This window comes from Ambystoma mexicanum, chromosome 3p, assembly GCF_040938575.1.
Source record: "Ambystoma mexicanum isolate Mex_15411 chromosome 3p, UKY_AmexF1_1, whole genome shotgun sequence".
In the NCBI taxonomy this organism is placed as follows: domain Eukaryota; kingdom Metazoa; phylum Chordata; class Amphibia; order Caudata; family Ambystomatidae; genus Ambystoma; species Ambystoma mexicanum.
The window spans coordinates 775094279-775112469 of NC_090925.1; the positions used below are offsets into that span (position 1 = coordinate 775094279).

General features: G+C 43.3%; 1 protein-coding gene across 1 annotated transcript in view; it reads left to right on the top strand.

Annotated features, from left to right (window-relative positions):
- The window catches only part of PFAS (phosphoribosylformylglycinamidine synthase), a 786527-nt gene that overhangs the window by 609574 nt on the left and 158762 nt on the right, over positions 1-18191 (top strand). The window contains exons 20-22 of the mRNA XM_069651729.1: positions 12938-13021; positions 14272-14427; positions 16998-17117. Of these exons, the coding sequence (XP_069507830.1) occupies positions 12938-13021; positions 14272-14427; positions 16998-17117 (360 nt within the window). The remainder of the gene's footprint in view (positions 1-12937; positions 13022-14271; positions 14428-16997; positions 17118-18191) is intronic.

Consider the following 18191-nt stretch of genomic DNA (forward strand, 5'->3'; position numbering starts at 1 on the left):
ATGTGTCCAAGGTCACACGGTTGAAGTGCACAAAAGTCTTGCAAAGGTTCAGAAAGAGTTGGACCAAAAGAAAGGGACCAGTTAGAGGGTCAAGGCGGCCAGCCCAGTCCAGAAGGTTAAGGGATTATTATTACCTTGTAGCAATCTTTAGAAAGGGAGGCCTGGCGGACACGGTACCTTAAAGTGGTGAGAATACTCCAGCGGGGGCAGTTGTTCCTGGCAGCGGATGCAAGTCAGTGCTTCGTCCGGGGGAAGAGAGGAACTCGTCGGGGAGGAAGATAAGAGTCCGTTGCACTGCCAGGGAAGAAACCAGCTGCGGAGTTCTCAGGTAAAAGGAGCGGTCCTTTTATTCGCGGTCCAGTGGTAAGTGGCTATCCGGTTGCCGGGTGCTTGGCACGGGCAATTCGACGACAAGACGTCCTGGGATGCGAAGAAAAGAAGGTAAACTTGTTGTACCCACCAGTCAGGGGAAGAAGCCTCTCCAGCCGGGAGATCTTCTCTGTCGTCGGGAAGTGGTGAGTCGGTTCCGCAGGGCTCCACCGGTGGTGTCGTGGTAGGTCGGCTCAGCTTCTCCCTTGTCGGATTCTCAGGTCCTGTGGCGACTTCTGAAGTTCCAGTCCCCAAAGCCCTGCTTTTATGCAGCACACCCCCATTCACTCAGCCTAGCTGTCAATCAAACATGCCGGCTCACCACTTGGGCCAGTCACACAAGAGTGCGACTTGAGTTACCAAGGTAACTCAGTCCAGGGTGCCTAAATCCCCTTCCACACCCCCTGTGGTACCCAGACAGAGTGGTACCACTTTTGGAGGCTTCTGTGGAGAAGCCCGCCAAAACGTGGAACAAAGGGCTCGGCTTGGGTTGGAGTTGCAGAAGAGAACACAAATGCCATTTTAGAATCGAGTCCTGGCACAAAAAAAAAAAACAACCGGCGAATTAATATTAAATAAATAAACCGGCGGTATGTTCGAGGCTATGAGAATTAAATAATTAAATTAAAGTTGGTAGCCTTGAACAATGGGAAAATCCCATAGGGATATATTCGCGGTCGAATATAAAAAGTAGTATTCACTGCCACCAGCCAAAACTCGATCAGAGGGGACGGAGACGTGCCCCCTCGACTAACAGACCCCAGGGCAATCGAATTGCCCCGACCAGTACGTCCACAATATGATGGTTTGTACCGTTTCTGTTAATAATTTGGGACTAGTAAAGCCAATGGTGACTTTACATGCCCTGGGAGACAGTAGTCAGTCCCAGGGTATGGAGTTTATGGTGGTATGTCACAATGACACCCCTGTGTCACTGCATGGAGGGTGCTGTGTAACACACATAGTAAAAACACATGAGACCCTATGGAGTAAAGGACCCCATAGCCCATAAAACACATTAACAGTGAAAGGAACATCATAAATCATGTCCAAGAGTGGGAGAAAAAGAGTCCCACTCTTGGCAGGAGAAAAAAACAAACTCCAGAAATCCAGCAAAGCTGCTGGGGGACTCACTAGGTTAGGAAATTCATCCTAAAGAGAGAATTCTCCCTAACACTATGAATCCTAGGAATTCTATATTTTTGGATGGAAGTAGAACTGACTTCTCCCAGTTTATAAGAAAACCTAGGCTGTGTAGCAAGTTTATTGCCAGTTCGGTTTGTTTCTGAACTAACTCCTGTGATTGGGCCATGAAAATAATGTTGTCTAGATAAATTATGAGACGGACACCTTGCTCTCTTAATCGAGCTACTACAGGTCTTAAGAGTTTGGTGAATACCCAAGGCGCCGAAGAGAGTCCGAATGGGAGACTTGTGAATTCCCAATCTCGGTTTCTCCAGGAAAATCTGAGGTAACTGATGTGTGTTTGATGAATCGGTACTGCGAGGTAAGCGTCTTTTAAGTCTAGGCGCATAAGCCAGTCGTTCGGTCTGAGAAAATCTCTGAGCATGTGTATACCTTCCATTTTGAAATGGCGGTAAAGAATGAATTTGTTGAGCGCTCTGAGGTTTATGACTGGGCGCACTTTTTGCTTCCTGCGTACCAGAAAAATGGGACTGAAGAAGCCTCCCTGACTTGAGCAGGGGCGAATCGCTTGCTTCTGATGGAGACTGAGTATTTTGCTGTCTAAAGCGGTTTGGTCCAATAGAGACATTATTATGGGAGTGGGGTGACATGTCTGAATGGGCTGTGTAAAAAACTCTAGGTGTAGACCCCGAGCTGTGTCCCTGACCCAGGCATCTCCCGATAAGGTATCCCAAGCATTTGCAAACATCCTTAACCTCCCTCCTATAGGTGTTAGTGGCGCTGGCGCAGTTATCAGTACACTGACCTGTGGGTTGTTTTTGGGCTGGGTATCTAGCCGCTCTTCTCCAGGGACGCCCTCTTCCACGACCTCTCGAGGGGAAGAAAGTGTCAGGGCGTTCTTGCCAGGAGTTATGCTGACCTCTGGATTATTGAGGTCTCTTGCCGAAGAAGTAACGGCCGGAAGAGCGACTGCTTCCTCGTCCGGCCCTGGAGAAAACCTTGGTTGCAAATACTCTTTTTATTGAAGCCTGTGCTGTGTCCAACGCCGTGAATGTCCCGACGAATTTTGTCTTCTCCTTCATGAAAGGGTCTCCGAAAAGCCGGCCTTGCGCAGTTGGGCCAGATTCTGTGTCTGCCAGTTCGGTTAATTTGGCATCTATCTTGTATAGGATGCCTTTCCGCCGCTCTGTTGAGATGCCGCAACTGGCGTTGCCCAAGAGGCAAATGGCCCTCTGGACCCAACCGGACAGTATCACTTGGTCGATTGGGTCCGATGAGGTGATGGCTGCATTCGCAAGATCGAAGATTTTTGCTAGTGGACCTGCTATGTCCAGTACTTTATCCTGGCATGCCTTCCAGGTGCGATCAATACCCTTCCTAACTTTTTTACCCAGAAAGGTAATCATTTTAGTATCGAGCTCTTGAGTCAGAGCTACTTTATCCGCAATGTCTGGTCGTGGACATTCAGCACGTAGTCTGGCCCGAACTTCTTTATCAAGTGGCTTGCGCAGCCTAAGGTGGATGTAACTCGATGTCTTGGAAGATGGTCCCCAGTCGGTGGACCTGGGGTGTATTAAGTCTTCCGGGGTAAATGTACCTTCAGTAGAAGGTTTGGTCCCGGTTGAGTCATTAGGGATGCGGTTTGTCGCAATCCCTGATGCAGAGGGTCTTGAATCCTCAAAATGAAATTCCTCATCTGAAGAGGAGTGAGAACGATCAGCGTCGTAGACGTTCTTGTTATGATCTTCTTCTTCCGAGCCCTGTCTATGTCCCTCCAGGCTTGAGGGTCTAGTTCCCCTGGTTTCCTCCTCAGGGTAAGAGGGTTGATGGGAAGGGGTTACCTTCCTATTCATGAATGCTTGTTTTAGCCTTGAGAAGGCGTCCGTTACGGCAGCTGTGGCATTAGATGGCTGGCTCGGGGGGGTGGGGGGGGGATCATAGAGCTTTTACTCTTGCAAGCCGGTGTACATCCCCCTTCGGTAAGGTGCTTTCCTTGCTTTGTTCTCTTCCTCCCAGGAGGGGAGGTCACTCTGAAATGCTCCTCCATAGTGTCTAGACGATTTTGTATGGGAATGAGCATATCCGTTACAGCTTTCTTAACACTGGTCTCCACAGAGGATCCCAGAACCTTCTGTAAACTATTAGCCATTGCCACTTCATCTATGTAGCAGTGATCTCCCTCAGCCTCAGACCAAGCCTGATCTGATTGAGGCGAGTACTTCCTGCCATTATAAAATAAATGCACCTTACTCACTTTTTTTTTGTTTTCTTTTCTGGGCTTCTGAACGCCTTCTCTCACTGCCCAGTAATGTTATTTCTGTTCAGCTTTGTAATTGTTCTTAATATGCTGAATAGGAAATTTCTTTGATATATGCGAGAAGAAACTGTCGTTCTTGTCTGAGGAAAGATTCCGGCGCTCGAGCTGCAAGAACCGTTATAACGGGCATGCGCGCTCGAGCGCCGGAATGTAGAGGAAAGGACCTGGAGAGCAGGAGCTCCCCTGGCAGCCTGCATGCGGTGCAGCGTGGTCCGACTAGGCCGCGCCGGATCCCCGTTACCTCAGGAGCGCAACAAAGCTGCGGGGAAGACGGCGCGAGCCGTCGGGGGATCCGCTCGACGAGCCAAATAAATAACTGTTGATCAGCTGTGACCATGTGAAGCGGTCTCCGAGGTCAGAGGACTGACGTCGGAGCTCAACATAAAAGTACAAATTATTATTTTTTTTTAAATACATTTTGAAAGTAAAATTCGTATAAGTCTTATACCATGCAGTAAACATATATTATGACATTTCGCAACGTTATCTTTAAATTATAAAATCATGACGTAAGCAGTGCTAAACATGAAGTACTTATCTCTTGCTGTGAGTAGCAAAGAAAGAGGAAGTGTCATCATGTTTAGGACTGTTTATGCAGTGGATTTGAACTACTATTGGTGGACTAGGTCACGTGTTGATTGCCTCTAAAGGAACTGGAGCTAAGCTCCCTGGGAAATGTAGTTTCTTCAGAGACCTTTACCTTTTATGTTAAGATATTACTGTTATATTACTGTTATATTGCTATGTTTATTATATATATTGGGTGCACCTGTTTTCTGCACATTACTCATGGCACATTTACTTTTGGTGCACAAATATCTTGCTGCTGAGCTTTTTCTTTATTGTCGAATAAAAGAAAGAGAAGCATAATGGGAGCCTCTGGTCTTGACATAGAATTGAGAGCCTCGTGCTGGAGAGGCCCAGGAGTGGGCTGTGCTCAAGAGTTCCATCACAAAAAGTACAATTGTCAGAAGACATGTACAGACTTTCTTTGCATTCCTTATTGCTTCTCAATTGTTCACACACCAATCCCTTTTAGAGAGATTAATTTAAAAACTCATGAAACATTTATTGTGGAATCAATTTTTTCTTATTATATTCATATTTTCTTTTTTCTCTTCCAGATATCATCATATTCATAAATATAGAGACAGTATACACAAACTGGCAATCATTGATACACAATATTTAAAATTCTTGCTACAATTTGTAATTAAAAATCAGCAAATATAATAATGCAGTTCCATTATATATAAAAAAAAACACACCATATTGTAATCCCCCATACCTATTCATACACTTCAATCATGCCCATCCTCATTCCAAACCAACCAATCATACTGTGCAAAATATGCTATTGTAAACCTTTGTTTCTAAATGCATAAGGACTATCTATTAGACATTTTAAAACAAATACATATTTATCATCTAACCATACATCATTGGCACATATTCTCAAATTGTTCTGAACATGTACAATTCACCAGATACATTTATATAGACCAAAAAGCAGTCAAAATCCTAAAATGATAGACTAGAATGATATTCGTGTCGACTCGAGTTTCGGGGCTGGTTGCTGATGAAATATTTCAACCAACACCCTCATCAGGACATATAAGCAGTCTTTAATTTTGATCACAAAGGTGTGTGTTCAATTTGCTTGACTAAATGGATTGTCTGCAGGAATTTCGTAAAAAAAGAGAACAAGCACATATCTAGATCAGTATTCTCAACTGCTAAAATTATTTAAACATTGTTTACTCTTTGCATCTGTCAAATTGATTTCAGGAGTTGAAACACCATCCTCCTAAGTTAACCTTAAAATAGAAAACACCTACTGGTGAATCAGTCTATCTCTTTTCTGGCTCATTTCATATTATCACTCAAAAAGTTAAATCAAGATCAATTTCATCTGTCTAAAGGATTGTGGAACCATCCACCTTCACTGTAAAAACCAAAACCCACCCGGGACAACACCAAGTCAAAGGGAGTGAGGTGCACTGCAAAGGCCACAACACGGTGTGGCCAAAGACTGTGAAAAGCCACAGACTGTGAAAAGCCACATTTGGCTCTATATATCAAAGCCTGGACCCAATCCGAGACGAGCTCAGGCCTGTCTAACCAAAAGATGCTTTATTCTTGTGGGAAAAGAACTACCATACCTATACTGTAAGCACATCCATATTTTATTAGAGGATGTACCTTGCCCGGAGCAGGCCACGGGCCATTACAGTTTCTCTGGAGCCAAAGAAAAAACTGGCACTCTGATACAATGTTCGTGCCAATACTGTGCATGCCAGACTTGCACACAAGTATGTCTCTGTAGTATACAAAACAAATAAAGACTACTAAACAAAGGAACTATGCGATTAGTCATTCAGTACTTCCAAGGAATACCTCACATTTGTTTACCTTTGCAATAGGGATCTAGGTCACACTCCACAGGGAGATACCGTAGTTAACCCATGTGGCGGCAAATTGCTGCAAAATTCTTAACATCTGCGCTGTAGGCAAAAAAGGTTGACCAAAAAGGAGCTCATCCCAATAGAATCTGTTGGAAGTTTAACAAGAAGAGTTTTTGAGAGTGCTTGCAAAAAAGTAGCCTTTGCAGCCATAATTGAAAATGTGCACATCCTTCTACGCTTTTACGGCATGCTTTCTTTACTCAGTCATGCAAGTACACCTGTGACCTTTAAAATGTGTTAACACTATATCTAACGGACCTGTTTATGGGCATATTTCGTAATCCGAACCTTCTACTCTCGGTTCCTGAAGTGAGTTATGTGCTGGTCTGTGCACATGTGTGTGATTGGCATGTTATACCTAACCCAAACGGAGACTATCATGTTCCGTCACCCAAAGTTTGACCAAATCAATTTCCGGGGACAGCAAACCGATTGCTGCACCCGGAAATGGGGCAATAAAAAGGAAAAAAGAGCTTGGAGGTAGCAACCCATAACCGTGTCCTGAGTTCCATGGTCTAAGACCAATTGGGACTAGTCCTACTGATCCAAACCTACAGCAACCAAGGTTACACAGTCAAAACCGCAACTAGAGGCTAATTGGATGCAGGTCTCCAAGGGCAGCAAGCCGGTTGCTGCTCCCGGAGCTCCGCTGGTGTGCAAATCAGCCAGAATCAAACTCAAATCTATACCTTGTCCTTGTGTGTTAGTGACGGGAACAGAGTGAACCGCCTTGCAGTCAATGCTTCCCACAGTTATTAGGGATCATCGAATTAACTAAAAGTGAAAAATAGTCATACCCGCCTCATGGGAAGGAGAGGGTGGGGGCAAGGGAGAGGAGGAGAGAGGGGGAAAAGAAAAGAAAACTATCGGGTGACTGGGCGTCTGAACCCTTTTGAAAAAAAGACAACCGGCCATCCCAATAGTGCTGGCTTACCTTTTGTGTGGGCGAACGTCATTATACGATGCTGCTCGCTCGAAAACACAGCATACTAACTCTGCATCCCTAACCATGCAGATTTAAACCTTCTGGTGGAACGACACAAAACTGACGCATTGCGTGCCATAGAGTTATTTGTTTTTTCAGAGCCCTTAATGAGCAGGCTTTTAGAGTGCGAAAAAAGGAAAACACGCCTTGTGTGGCCCGTTACTTCGAACTGACATAGACATGGGGTAGCAGAGAGGCCGCCATATTGGAGTGGAAAACTGACAATATTGTTGTGCTCAGGAGTTCCTCCTTGTCCTGTGCTTAAAACGTGGGGCAGGGAGACCCAGCCATACCATCCTGACTTTTCATTTTGTGAACACTACTTTGTTTCTGGTGAAAATGATCCCACTCTTTTTTTTTTTTTAACTTAGTTGTAAGGATTGGCAATAGGTATTTTAGTTGTTAGGCAAGATTGTATGCAGTATCCTGTGGATAGGCACCAGCCTTGTCCACTTGGCAGTAGTTAACCCAACCTTAGGTATAAGCATGTACACAAGATGGTAGTGACTGAGCAGCCAGGCCTATCTCAAGAGGGGTCAATGTGAGCTGTAGAGTTATTACACAGAGATAGGGTTATTACACAGAGATTCACAGTGATAAGTATCCATATAAACACTTATACTCAAGGTTTCTTGATTAAACAATTATTTATTAATTTAACAGTCAGTTGAATAAGTCTTATTTAGAAGGGAGCAAATCTATGTAACACAAAAATATACTTCAAAACTACACAGTCTCAGTTTTAATAAATCAGTAGATACCCATTTGACTTAAATAACTAGGACACTGTGGACATTGATATATCACTTGTACATTTAGAGCAATACTGAGGTTTAGTGTCAAAAGGAAAAGAGGAGGAAATAAAACAATGGTTAACAAATATTCCTAAACAGGTAAGTACTTTTTAAACCCCCCAATGCAAAGTAAATTAACCCTTTCCTGGGGAATAGTTAAAGCACAAAGTCAGAGGTAAGAGGAGTCTTTCAGGGAGCCATGCCAGCCAATGTTAATTGAACAAATGTCTAGGTGAAATGAAGCACTTCTGGTAGGTAAATAAGTCTTGCACAAAGTTTTAGAAGTCTTTGAACAAAAGTAAATCACTGTAGGGCCACAAGCTGGTAGGCTCGTGAGGGGCAGAGCTGCAAGCAACTCTGCAAAGCAACCAGGACAAGTCTCAACTGAGATCTAGCAAGGCTACACGACAAGAGGTAAGAAACCCCTTAGTTTTACCGTACCTTTGGTTTGAAGAAAACTGGTTCCAGCTGGCTTCTGTTCCTGTGTATGTCTGCAGATCCTGTTGTTCCTGGGCCTCAGTCGTGGGGACAAGAGGGAGGACGTCTGGGGACTCCTGCACTACGAATGGAAGGTTGGCGACAGCAATGGGCAAGCTTCAGATCAGCGACACTTCGCGACTTCAGCTACTCGCGGCTCTCACAAACGGCACCACTGCGGTTCTCGGATACCTTTATGGACTTTTCTCACATCTGGGGTCCAGCACTCTGTTGAGGTGGATCAGGCCTGCTCAATCCTTCATGGGAGCCCGGAGGATCTTCCTGTAGCTCTGGTCGGACCTAAAAACAATGCATTCGATCTGGTGTTCCTCTCCCTGGCAGTCGGTTCCTGCAGCAGCAATATAAGTACAGTCCGCTCCGAGAAAATGTCCAGACGAGTTTGCTTTGGAGTTGATTGTTTCCCACAAACCCAAGGGGAGAAGTCGTCCGTTGCAGGGCTTCACTAATCGAGGCGAATTTGGAGCTTCAACAATGCAGCAGGGCTTCACAGGGCAAACCAACGGTCCAGGATTTGCAGCAAGCGTCTCTTCCAAGTTCGTCTTCAGATCCCTTTGTCCAGTCGCCTTTTCTGCAGGTTTCTCCCATTCATTTGCAACCTAGCTGTCACTCACACAGCAGGGTGTCTGTCCTCCAAGGACATCCAGCCGGCCAATCATATTTGGGTGCATTCCTGTAACCAAGGGGAATAAGCACATGGAGTTTTGTAATAAGGGTAACATAAAATGTTACATGAGAAACTAGACAAAGGGGATACTAAGTAACCCCTCCAGCACCCTATTGCAAGATAGTGTGTGCTGGGTCTAGAAAGTTACAAAATGTAAGTAAAGTCAGTTTCACTTCACTGCTCATGGAAACAGTAGTTTCACCAAAGGATGGTATTTAAACCTTTGGGAAATCTGGAAGACTTCCCTGTGTCAGTAAACTGAAGGTGCTGTGTGACACAATGTAAAGATGATGCATATGAAGTTTGTCAGACTCCAAAGTCAAAGAAAAACGCAGAAAACACATAAAAATAAAAGTCCCAAAGTTCAGCAAAAGAGCTGGGGGTCTCTAAGGTGGGAGGAATTTAGCACTAAACTGAAAATTCTCCCTAACATTAGTATAGGTCCTTTTCATTTGGCAAGACACCACTAGGACGGCCTTATTATTTGATGATGGTAGCTTGTTGCCATCTCAGCTCTAGTTTTAGATTAGGCGTTTTTCTCACCCATGCATACAGTTTAATAAACGCCCTTGAACTGTGATCACTTGTCTGTCTTAACTGTTGCCACCATGAGTTCTTTACAGCAGGCACTGTATGACTGTCCCTTGGGACTAGAAGGCTGAAAATGCAGGAGCAGGCATCTTGTAACACATGTTTAAGGTCCTCCATGTTCCAAGGATGCACACGGAGTGGCAATGGCTGCAGCGAGGTAGCCAAGGAGAGAACTGGTGAACACTTCTGAAGGCACAGATCCTTTAGCAGAGGTTGAGACTGGTTGTTCCCATCGTTCCAGGGATTGAAACACTGACAAGGGTCTTCTTGAGATCAAGACATAGGGGCAGGGCTTCACTGGGACTGATATATGATCAACCATGGCAGAAAGAGACTGGGAACCACAGTGCGTGTACAGGTAATAATCAATTACAAACTAATCCAGAACAAACAACTTGGTGATTGGTAGAGGGTGATTACGTCTGGACGTCGGACCCCTGCCCAGGAACTCCACCAGTTGAAGAACTAAAAGAATGATACAATCACACTGCGCATGTTCACCAATAGTTTTTATGTGGATAAGATCAGTAAATTGGTTATAGTGGACACGTGTTTTGAGCACAGCTCTTCTTCTGAGGCTGATATTAACCAATGTGTGTATTTCATCATACAATTATTGTCATTTGTTGAAGCCAATCAAATGTGTAATTTAAACAATACAAAATATAAATTATAGATAACCATAAGCCCAGTATGCATCGGGAGTGTTTTATCAATCACAAATAGATAATAAAACACCACCAAAATTGGTCCAACAAAATCATATATAATGCGTATGCATGTTCAAATTCACTGCATCATTAGATGCCAAAAGGATACGTTTCCAATAGACGGTATAAAAAACACACAGAAAGGATTGGTGGAAGAAAGGGGGGGTTGGGGGCAGATCACAGAATTACTTTGCAATCACATGTCAAGAGTCACATTTCACATATAATATGTCAAACAATTTGTAAGTATAAACATCCCATTTGAAATTGTCCATGTTTCACAGATTGTGTCACACCATAACATTCAATAATGACCCATATTGGTATGAACATCCCAAGCTCACTAATTCAAACCCATAAAATAACAATCTCAAACTAAATGACATTTTTTTTTTTAATGGTTGCGTACCTTAAACCTCGTCACGCCCACGCGTGTTGGGTAAGTACTAAAATTACATGAGCGAAATAGAATCCAAATTAACATAAACCTCCTGTTACACATTATTAATAGTATCGATTACTGGACTAGTTGGCCTCACAAAATGATACTCATTATAACCATGTCAGGCCACTTACCTAAAACGATTCAGGATTGTTGCAAGTCTGTAGTTGCATATCTAGAAGGATGATATCCACAATGTTTGCGATTAGCATGATTTACATTCTGATTTAATGTGGTACATTAACACGCCACTCCTAGATTGTCATGTGCAAAGACTTCCAAAGAGGTCTTACCTCAATTATCAAGAAGTTAAATCCCCCCACAATTGTGGAATACCCATCTGCTGTATTTCAAAGGACATAAGGGAACCGCATGCGGCGCAGGTGAGGAAAAGGAAAGAAACGAAAAGGACTTAATGTTGGTCCCAGTAACAAAGACCCTCCCCACCCCATCAGCCAACCTGTCTGGCTCATATGATGCAGCGCGCCCTTACATGGTGAATGCTTTTCAACTTCAAAGTATTGTGGAGCAAGCAGCGCCTCCCTGTAGCAACTGAATTTATACTTGAAACACTCGACTGGTGCTCATTATGCAGGAAGCAGCCCAACATGCCCGCCATCTTGGTGAGGGATAACCCAGACTTGTACAGTCAAAGCTCACCATCTTAACACCTAACCTTAAACATCCTTTGAGAATGTTGGGATTATAACTTGCAAACACATGCAGCAATTTGCACACATTATTGACGCTTGACTCAAACCTTCACCAATTCATTTGCAGATTACAATTTATGATTACAAATACAACGTTCAGCTGAGCGAACTGTCCATTAAATGGCTCTCCTGTTCGCGGGTTACCCCGCCAATTTCTAAAAAATTATGATTCAATTTCTGAGGGGTTCCCAGTCACGTGTATGTGATTGCACTATTCCATTGTCTGTGGAGCAACTATTGAATTAACACCTTGATAGAAGGTTCCATGGCAACCACTGCTAGCATTACATCCAGTGGGTGCACTGTATAGATTTACAATGTTATATTGTTTCTGGTGTGACGCCATACTGTGCATGCCAAATATGCCCCGGTAATTACTGTCTGTCTGGGTGGAATGGTGCAATTCAATGCATTAAATAACCATGAGGTGACACATTGCATAGTACATCAACAAATTATATATTGGCTATACCAACAAAACATATGTCACTGTTTTGTAGCGTCTGGCCATAAATCTCCTTCTAATGTCTTCACATTCAGTAAGAAAGTCACTTGTGCGACTGCAATTTCGTCTGGCTCTTATGTATTCCCTCTTGGTGATATTGGATATAACTGACTTTTTATGGCAACTGGTTGCATGTAACACCGCGTTAACCGATTTACTTTTTCTAAACGTATGCATCTCATACCCTGTTGGTGTCAGATTCATTTTCAAGTCCAAAAAAATCAATACTGCATGCATGAGTGAAAGCAAGCCCCCAATCTTTAGAGTTAAGATATACAAAATATTCCATTAGGAGCTCAAATGAGCCAGACCAGACCATTATCACATCATCTATGTAATGTCGTCATAAATGAATGTGAGCATTGAAAACAGAGTTATTCAGTGCAAATTGCTGTTCAGAATGATGCATGAAATTATTGGACAGGGCTGTGGCAAAACTTGCCCCCATAGCTATGCCCACTTCTTGCATTTTAATACACATTATCGAACAAAAACACATTATTTTCGAGAGTAAATAACAATAGTTCTTTCAACATCTCGATGTGCACATAGTATGATGCAGACTTGTCCCTCAAAACATGATTGATTGAAGTATAAAGTGCTTTAACATCCATTGTCACTAGCAGATGCTGTAGTTCTTTGCTTGCATTCAAGGTAGTCTCTTGACATTTAGTAACTAAATCACTGCTTTCTGCAGCTAATGTGTATTGTATTTCTCTCTGAAACCTTTCTCAACAGGGGCCCTTGTTATCTCGGTCTATGCAGTCTGTCCTGATATTACCGCTACAGTGACCCCTGACCTCAAGAACCCTGGGGGCAAAGGTAAAGTTAGGAACTGTGTTCCATTTACTAATGTATGCACGTATTCAAGTGAGGGCTATGACCCTCATTTGGGATTAGTTTGTAAATTCAAGAAACCAAGATGGTATCTGTGTGACTTCAATTCTGGGCAGTGGGCCAATCTTATTGAAGTTCAGTGAACCAGTGAAGCGAAAGTCTCTTTCAGGTCACTTCATTCCTCACCTGTTAAACTCTGTTGTATACCCATAACCCAGCTAATTGAAAAGCTAAATGCTTTCCGAGATCACCGACATACACACACACTGTTCAGGGGACGTGCCCACACCCTGAGCAGTTCCTTTTTCTCGTTCAGTCCATGTGCAAATAAATGTGCATTCTAACCTGTTGCAGCGTCAGCTTTCTAGTTCTGAGACTTGTGCACAGGTCAGGGTTTGAAATTGAGATTTGATGAGTAGGAGCCAAAACCAGCTCCTGGGGGATGCTCCTTTAACCTTGTGTCCATTTTGTATGAACCGTTGTGTTTAAATGTGTATTAGATGTGTTATAATTATTCTTTACTAACATTCCCAAATACTCAAAGTTGATGTCACATTTACATGTTTGAAAGGCACCAGTTGGCCCTAGGAGCCAAAAGGTAGCTCCCACCTCCCCTCAATTTCGAACCCTGCAGTTAATGATCTACCACCAGGAATTTCTATCAACCAGCTTATCTACCTGTATGACAGAAAACAACCACAAGGCTAGTATGGTTGTCCAATTGTCTTGTATTATAGAAACTCTACTTAGCTGGATTAATGTAAAGGTGAATTGCAAACTATCTTGGTCCTGCATCTCTTCCACACTATTTGTATTTCAGAGCAATTCTGATAAATGGGCTTGGTGCAATGCTCTCTGTCGGGATGCGTTGTCTGGCTGAGCTTCCATGTGGCTGTGTATGTCTTGGCTGGTGCTCATCTTGTGGTCCCATTTAGCTAGTGCTGTTCCAAAAGTGTTCTAAAGGGAGATGAGAGTCGGTGCGAACAACTGCAAAGGGCGGATCTTTGTGGTGGTGACCATTTTTTTCATCCTAGCTTCAGTCCCTGGAGAAACTGCACGCAAACCTGAAGGGATGTGGGGCAGTGGTTAGTGGTGTGCTTAGCGAGATCTAGAGGGAGTGAGAGAGAGCGAGAGACTGACTGCTCTACAGACCTCCTTCGCCCATGTATAGGTGTTACCTGCATCCGATGGATATCCGTCTTATTAAATGTTTTTTTTTTTTTTCTTGGCTTCAGGAACACTCATGTACGTGCCTATTAATTCCAGTCGAAACCGTCTTGGGGGGAGTGCATTGGCCCAGTGCTACTCGCAGCTCGGAGACCAATGTCCTGATCTCGAGAATCCCGAGATACTTGCTGCTTGTTTTAATGCAACACAGAAACTTCTAGAAGGTAAGATGTTAGTACTGAACTGTAGCCATGACTAGTGTGAGGTATTGTGTTTTTGTTGTACAATGTTTGAGCTTGCTTAGATGAAGGCTGGTTGCAAAGTGATAAAGAATAAACAGTGGTCTGTTGGGGAGATGTTTTGTGTGGTGTTTGATTATCCTCAATTGAGGAGTAGGTATTCGATCCTCTGGAACAGCCACCTTGCCACTCTCAAACTTGAGCAGAACCACCTCCGGTTCCGGAAACAACTCAAGACCTTCTTTTTTGCTTCCGCTTGATCTTTCTCTCCCCTGCTAATGTCCCTGATAGCTCCCACACTGGTCACCTGGCCACCCCTGAACTCGGGCCCTGGTTCCTGCATGTCCAGTTGCCATTGCATTGTCTTCGGGCTCCCTCAGCACTTAAGGGTCTGTATCTGTAACCCTACAGTCCCTTCTCTTTGCACTTAAGAGCCACCCTCTGGCAGCACTTATTGAGTCACTTGCACTTCTCCTAACCCCCCCAAACCGATTGGCATTTCTCCGCTCCCATCTACCCCACACTTGCTCAATCTGAATGACACAAGTCCCAGTAAGATCGTCATTTGTCCTTCTGTTTTCCCCTCCTTGTCTTGTCGCGCCTAGAAACACTTGTGTACAGGCGTGTTATAAATGAGTTATGATATCCACTTGATGGTGTCCAACCAGGAGGGAGGTTTGGGTAACTGCACTTGTCACTACATTAAGGTGGCATTGGCCAAAAAGAAGGTGGGAGTTTTTCCTTTTTTAGATGCCGTCTTCAGTTGCTCATTTGATAACTTCTTTAAGTACCTCTTTCCACTGAGTTAATTGTAGATGGTGATATGGTTGCATGTCTTTCCATCGAAGATAAGTACCATCCAATTTAAAAAAAAAAAAATGTTTTTGGGGTTCCACCTTGCTCCCTGTTTTTAACCCTTAAAAACACACCCGAAACAAAATTAACCCTTTACCCCACATAAATAATCAAAAATATGCATTCGATGCACTTTTCTTCGTTGGAAATAATTTGATGGAAAGTCTACATACCTGGTGATATTTATATTAAATTTATGTTTTGTTGTCTCTGATCTATTCAATCATACTGAAGGCACATCTTTCTTCTATGTGGACAAATCCAAAGTATGCAACTCAAAGACACAAAAAAGGGCAACAGCGCACACTAGGCCCTTTTTGGGACCAAGGCCCACTCCTCGCACACCTTAGCTTCCATTGCCTCACTTTGCTTTCTTCTGTTAGGCAGAGAGACCTAAAATGGTTTCTCTGCCTGGGAGCAACCCAGGAGCTTGACATTTTTGCTCTCCATCGCCCTAATGTCCACTAATGTTGTGGTTCAGAATTGTTTTCAACATGTCTGTCTTTAGGATAGATTAACTATTGGCTATGTGAATGGGCATTTGCGGTCGGAGCAGCCACATCTTTTCCGGCTTGGTCAGACTTTTTGTGGGTTACATTCTTGATCAATCTGCTTCTGTGTCGTGGCTAGGCTTTTTTATGTAACAATATATTGTTTTATGAATGTGAGCCGGCATGCTATGGGATATACTTTAGTTGTTTTTTTCCTAAAACCGGGGATATGGCAGGGATGGTCCTTTGTGGAAAGGTAAAGAAGGGTATTCGCCATCTGAGTCGAAGTAGTAAAAGCACCTCTTTGAATAATTGTATCAATTTGTAGTTCCAGGATCGTCCTCTGCCCATCAAAGCGCTTAAATTCGTGCCCACTTCTGGAATACCCATGAAACAGTCAATCTCGTTTGGCGATTGCATTGCTGCATATAAGGGTGGTAGGAGGTGGGTAGTTGGTGGGCAAAGTCAAGAAATTTGTCTGGTTAGGGTATAGTACTAGGTTGTTTCTCATCACTCGCGTTCTTGAGTGAGGAGCTGGTGAGGGCTGCATCTGAGCCTTTGCAGGATATTACTTTGAAAATAATTTGAATATCTGCATAATTAGGCAATGACCTTTGAGTCTCAAGAGTGGGGCCATGTATATGTTGAAAAGCAAAGGTGATATTTTCAACCCTTGTGTTGCAGCACAAGCCATACTGCATACGTTGGATGTGTAGCGGGATACCACGATTTTGTTTGTTTTTGGTTCTTTGATTAGCCATCTCTTCTGACAGAAGCATTGCATAGGTTGGTAGTCTGACATTCTCTTAAACGCCCTGGGCAAGTACATATTCCTCTGTCGATTGCTCCCGTCTGCAACAATCTCAATTTTCTTATAAGGTTCCATCTTAATTACATGACAGTGTCACTGTTTTGGTAGCCTCATTGTAGGCGAGGCACAACTTTCATTCTGGAGCATGGTTGGTGGTGCTGTCAATGTTCTCATTATATGAGATGGTAGCACCAGTGGTCAGTCATGCTTTCTTTTGTGAAAGAGTTGTGTGGGTTCTTTCAGTATTGTCACCAACGGTAGCTTGGATTAACACCATTATTTCACTAATTGATTCTTCTATTTACCTTCAGCAGAGGAGTTTGGTCCTGTCGTTTCACCGTGAGCAAAGACCACTTCAGCTTGACACTTAGTTTACATATGTGTTTCTTGCCTTGCAGAGACTGTCCTGAGCGCTGGCCATGACGTCAGTGATGGTGGGCTGATTACCTGCCTGCTGGAGATGGCGTTTGCTGGAAACTGTGGACTGGAAGTCAACCTTGTTAGGCCTGGAGTCAGCGGTGAGTATGAAGGATGAATGGCAAAAAGGAGATGCACATTCTAGGTTTCCTCTTTCCTTTCTGAATGTTATGACCTTTTCAGTCAGGAAATATCCCCATTTCTCAATGGACCAGTTTGTCCCTGTTCCATCCATTAATGTAAGTAAGTGAAATGCATGGTTTTCTTTCCGTTGCTTAAAGCAAACGTGGGCTGTTTACATTTTTTCCTCCAAGGCTATGCGTTACATTATATGTGCGCACCACTCTGGCTACTCGGTGTCCATTATTTAAAGCCCTCAGATATTTGCAGTTAACGTATTACTTTTTTTTAAATTAAGTGTTAACAGTTTAAAATTAAACTTTCCACACTATGCACATACAATAAAAGAAAGGGAAGAGAGGAATAAGAAAACTACAGGTAAACAGATAAAAGCGCCTGCAGTAAAATAATCGTCTCACAGTCAGAGCTCATTAAGGAAAGGTCAACCCAACCTAAAATACAATATCTCAAACACATTGTATTTTATCGTATTGTATTATTTATATATGACAATACTTTATCACTAGACATCATTACATTCAATAGATATCAAAACCATTCAACATTACACTGAATACATTTAAGTGTAGTTCTGGGTTATAGTCCCTGGTCAGCACTATGTCTTTCCGAGAGGTGGCAATTCCTTCTCCATTATAGTCCATAACTTCATCAGAGCAATAGCCAGAGAGATTTGGGTAGCTCTCAAACATTTGTGTTTGTTAATAAAAGAAGAATGGACAAACTGGCTTAAGGTATCGTTGTCTTAGATGGTTTACTCGAGGACACTCGTGCAAAAGTTGCCAAACGGTTTCCTGCCCATGTTTTTGATCACAAGACAGCAACACCTCTTGTCAATGGGGAGACCAACCCTAGGGCCAAGGGTAGCAAGGCATGGAAGATGGTTCGTTTGTTGGGTAGAAATTCATTAGTGCAGTATTCTCCCACTTGTGAGTCCCTTTTTTCCACACTCCATGTCTATGGGAAAAATGTTCAACCCTTTTGGTTATACCTTTTTGGACTAATGCTTTCCTCCACCTTTTAAGGCATCTGCAATG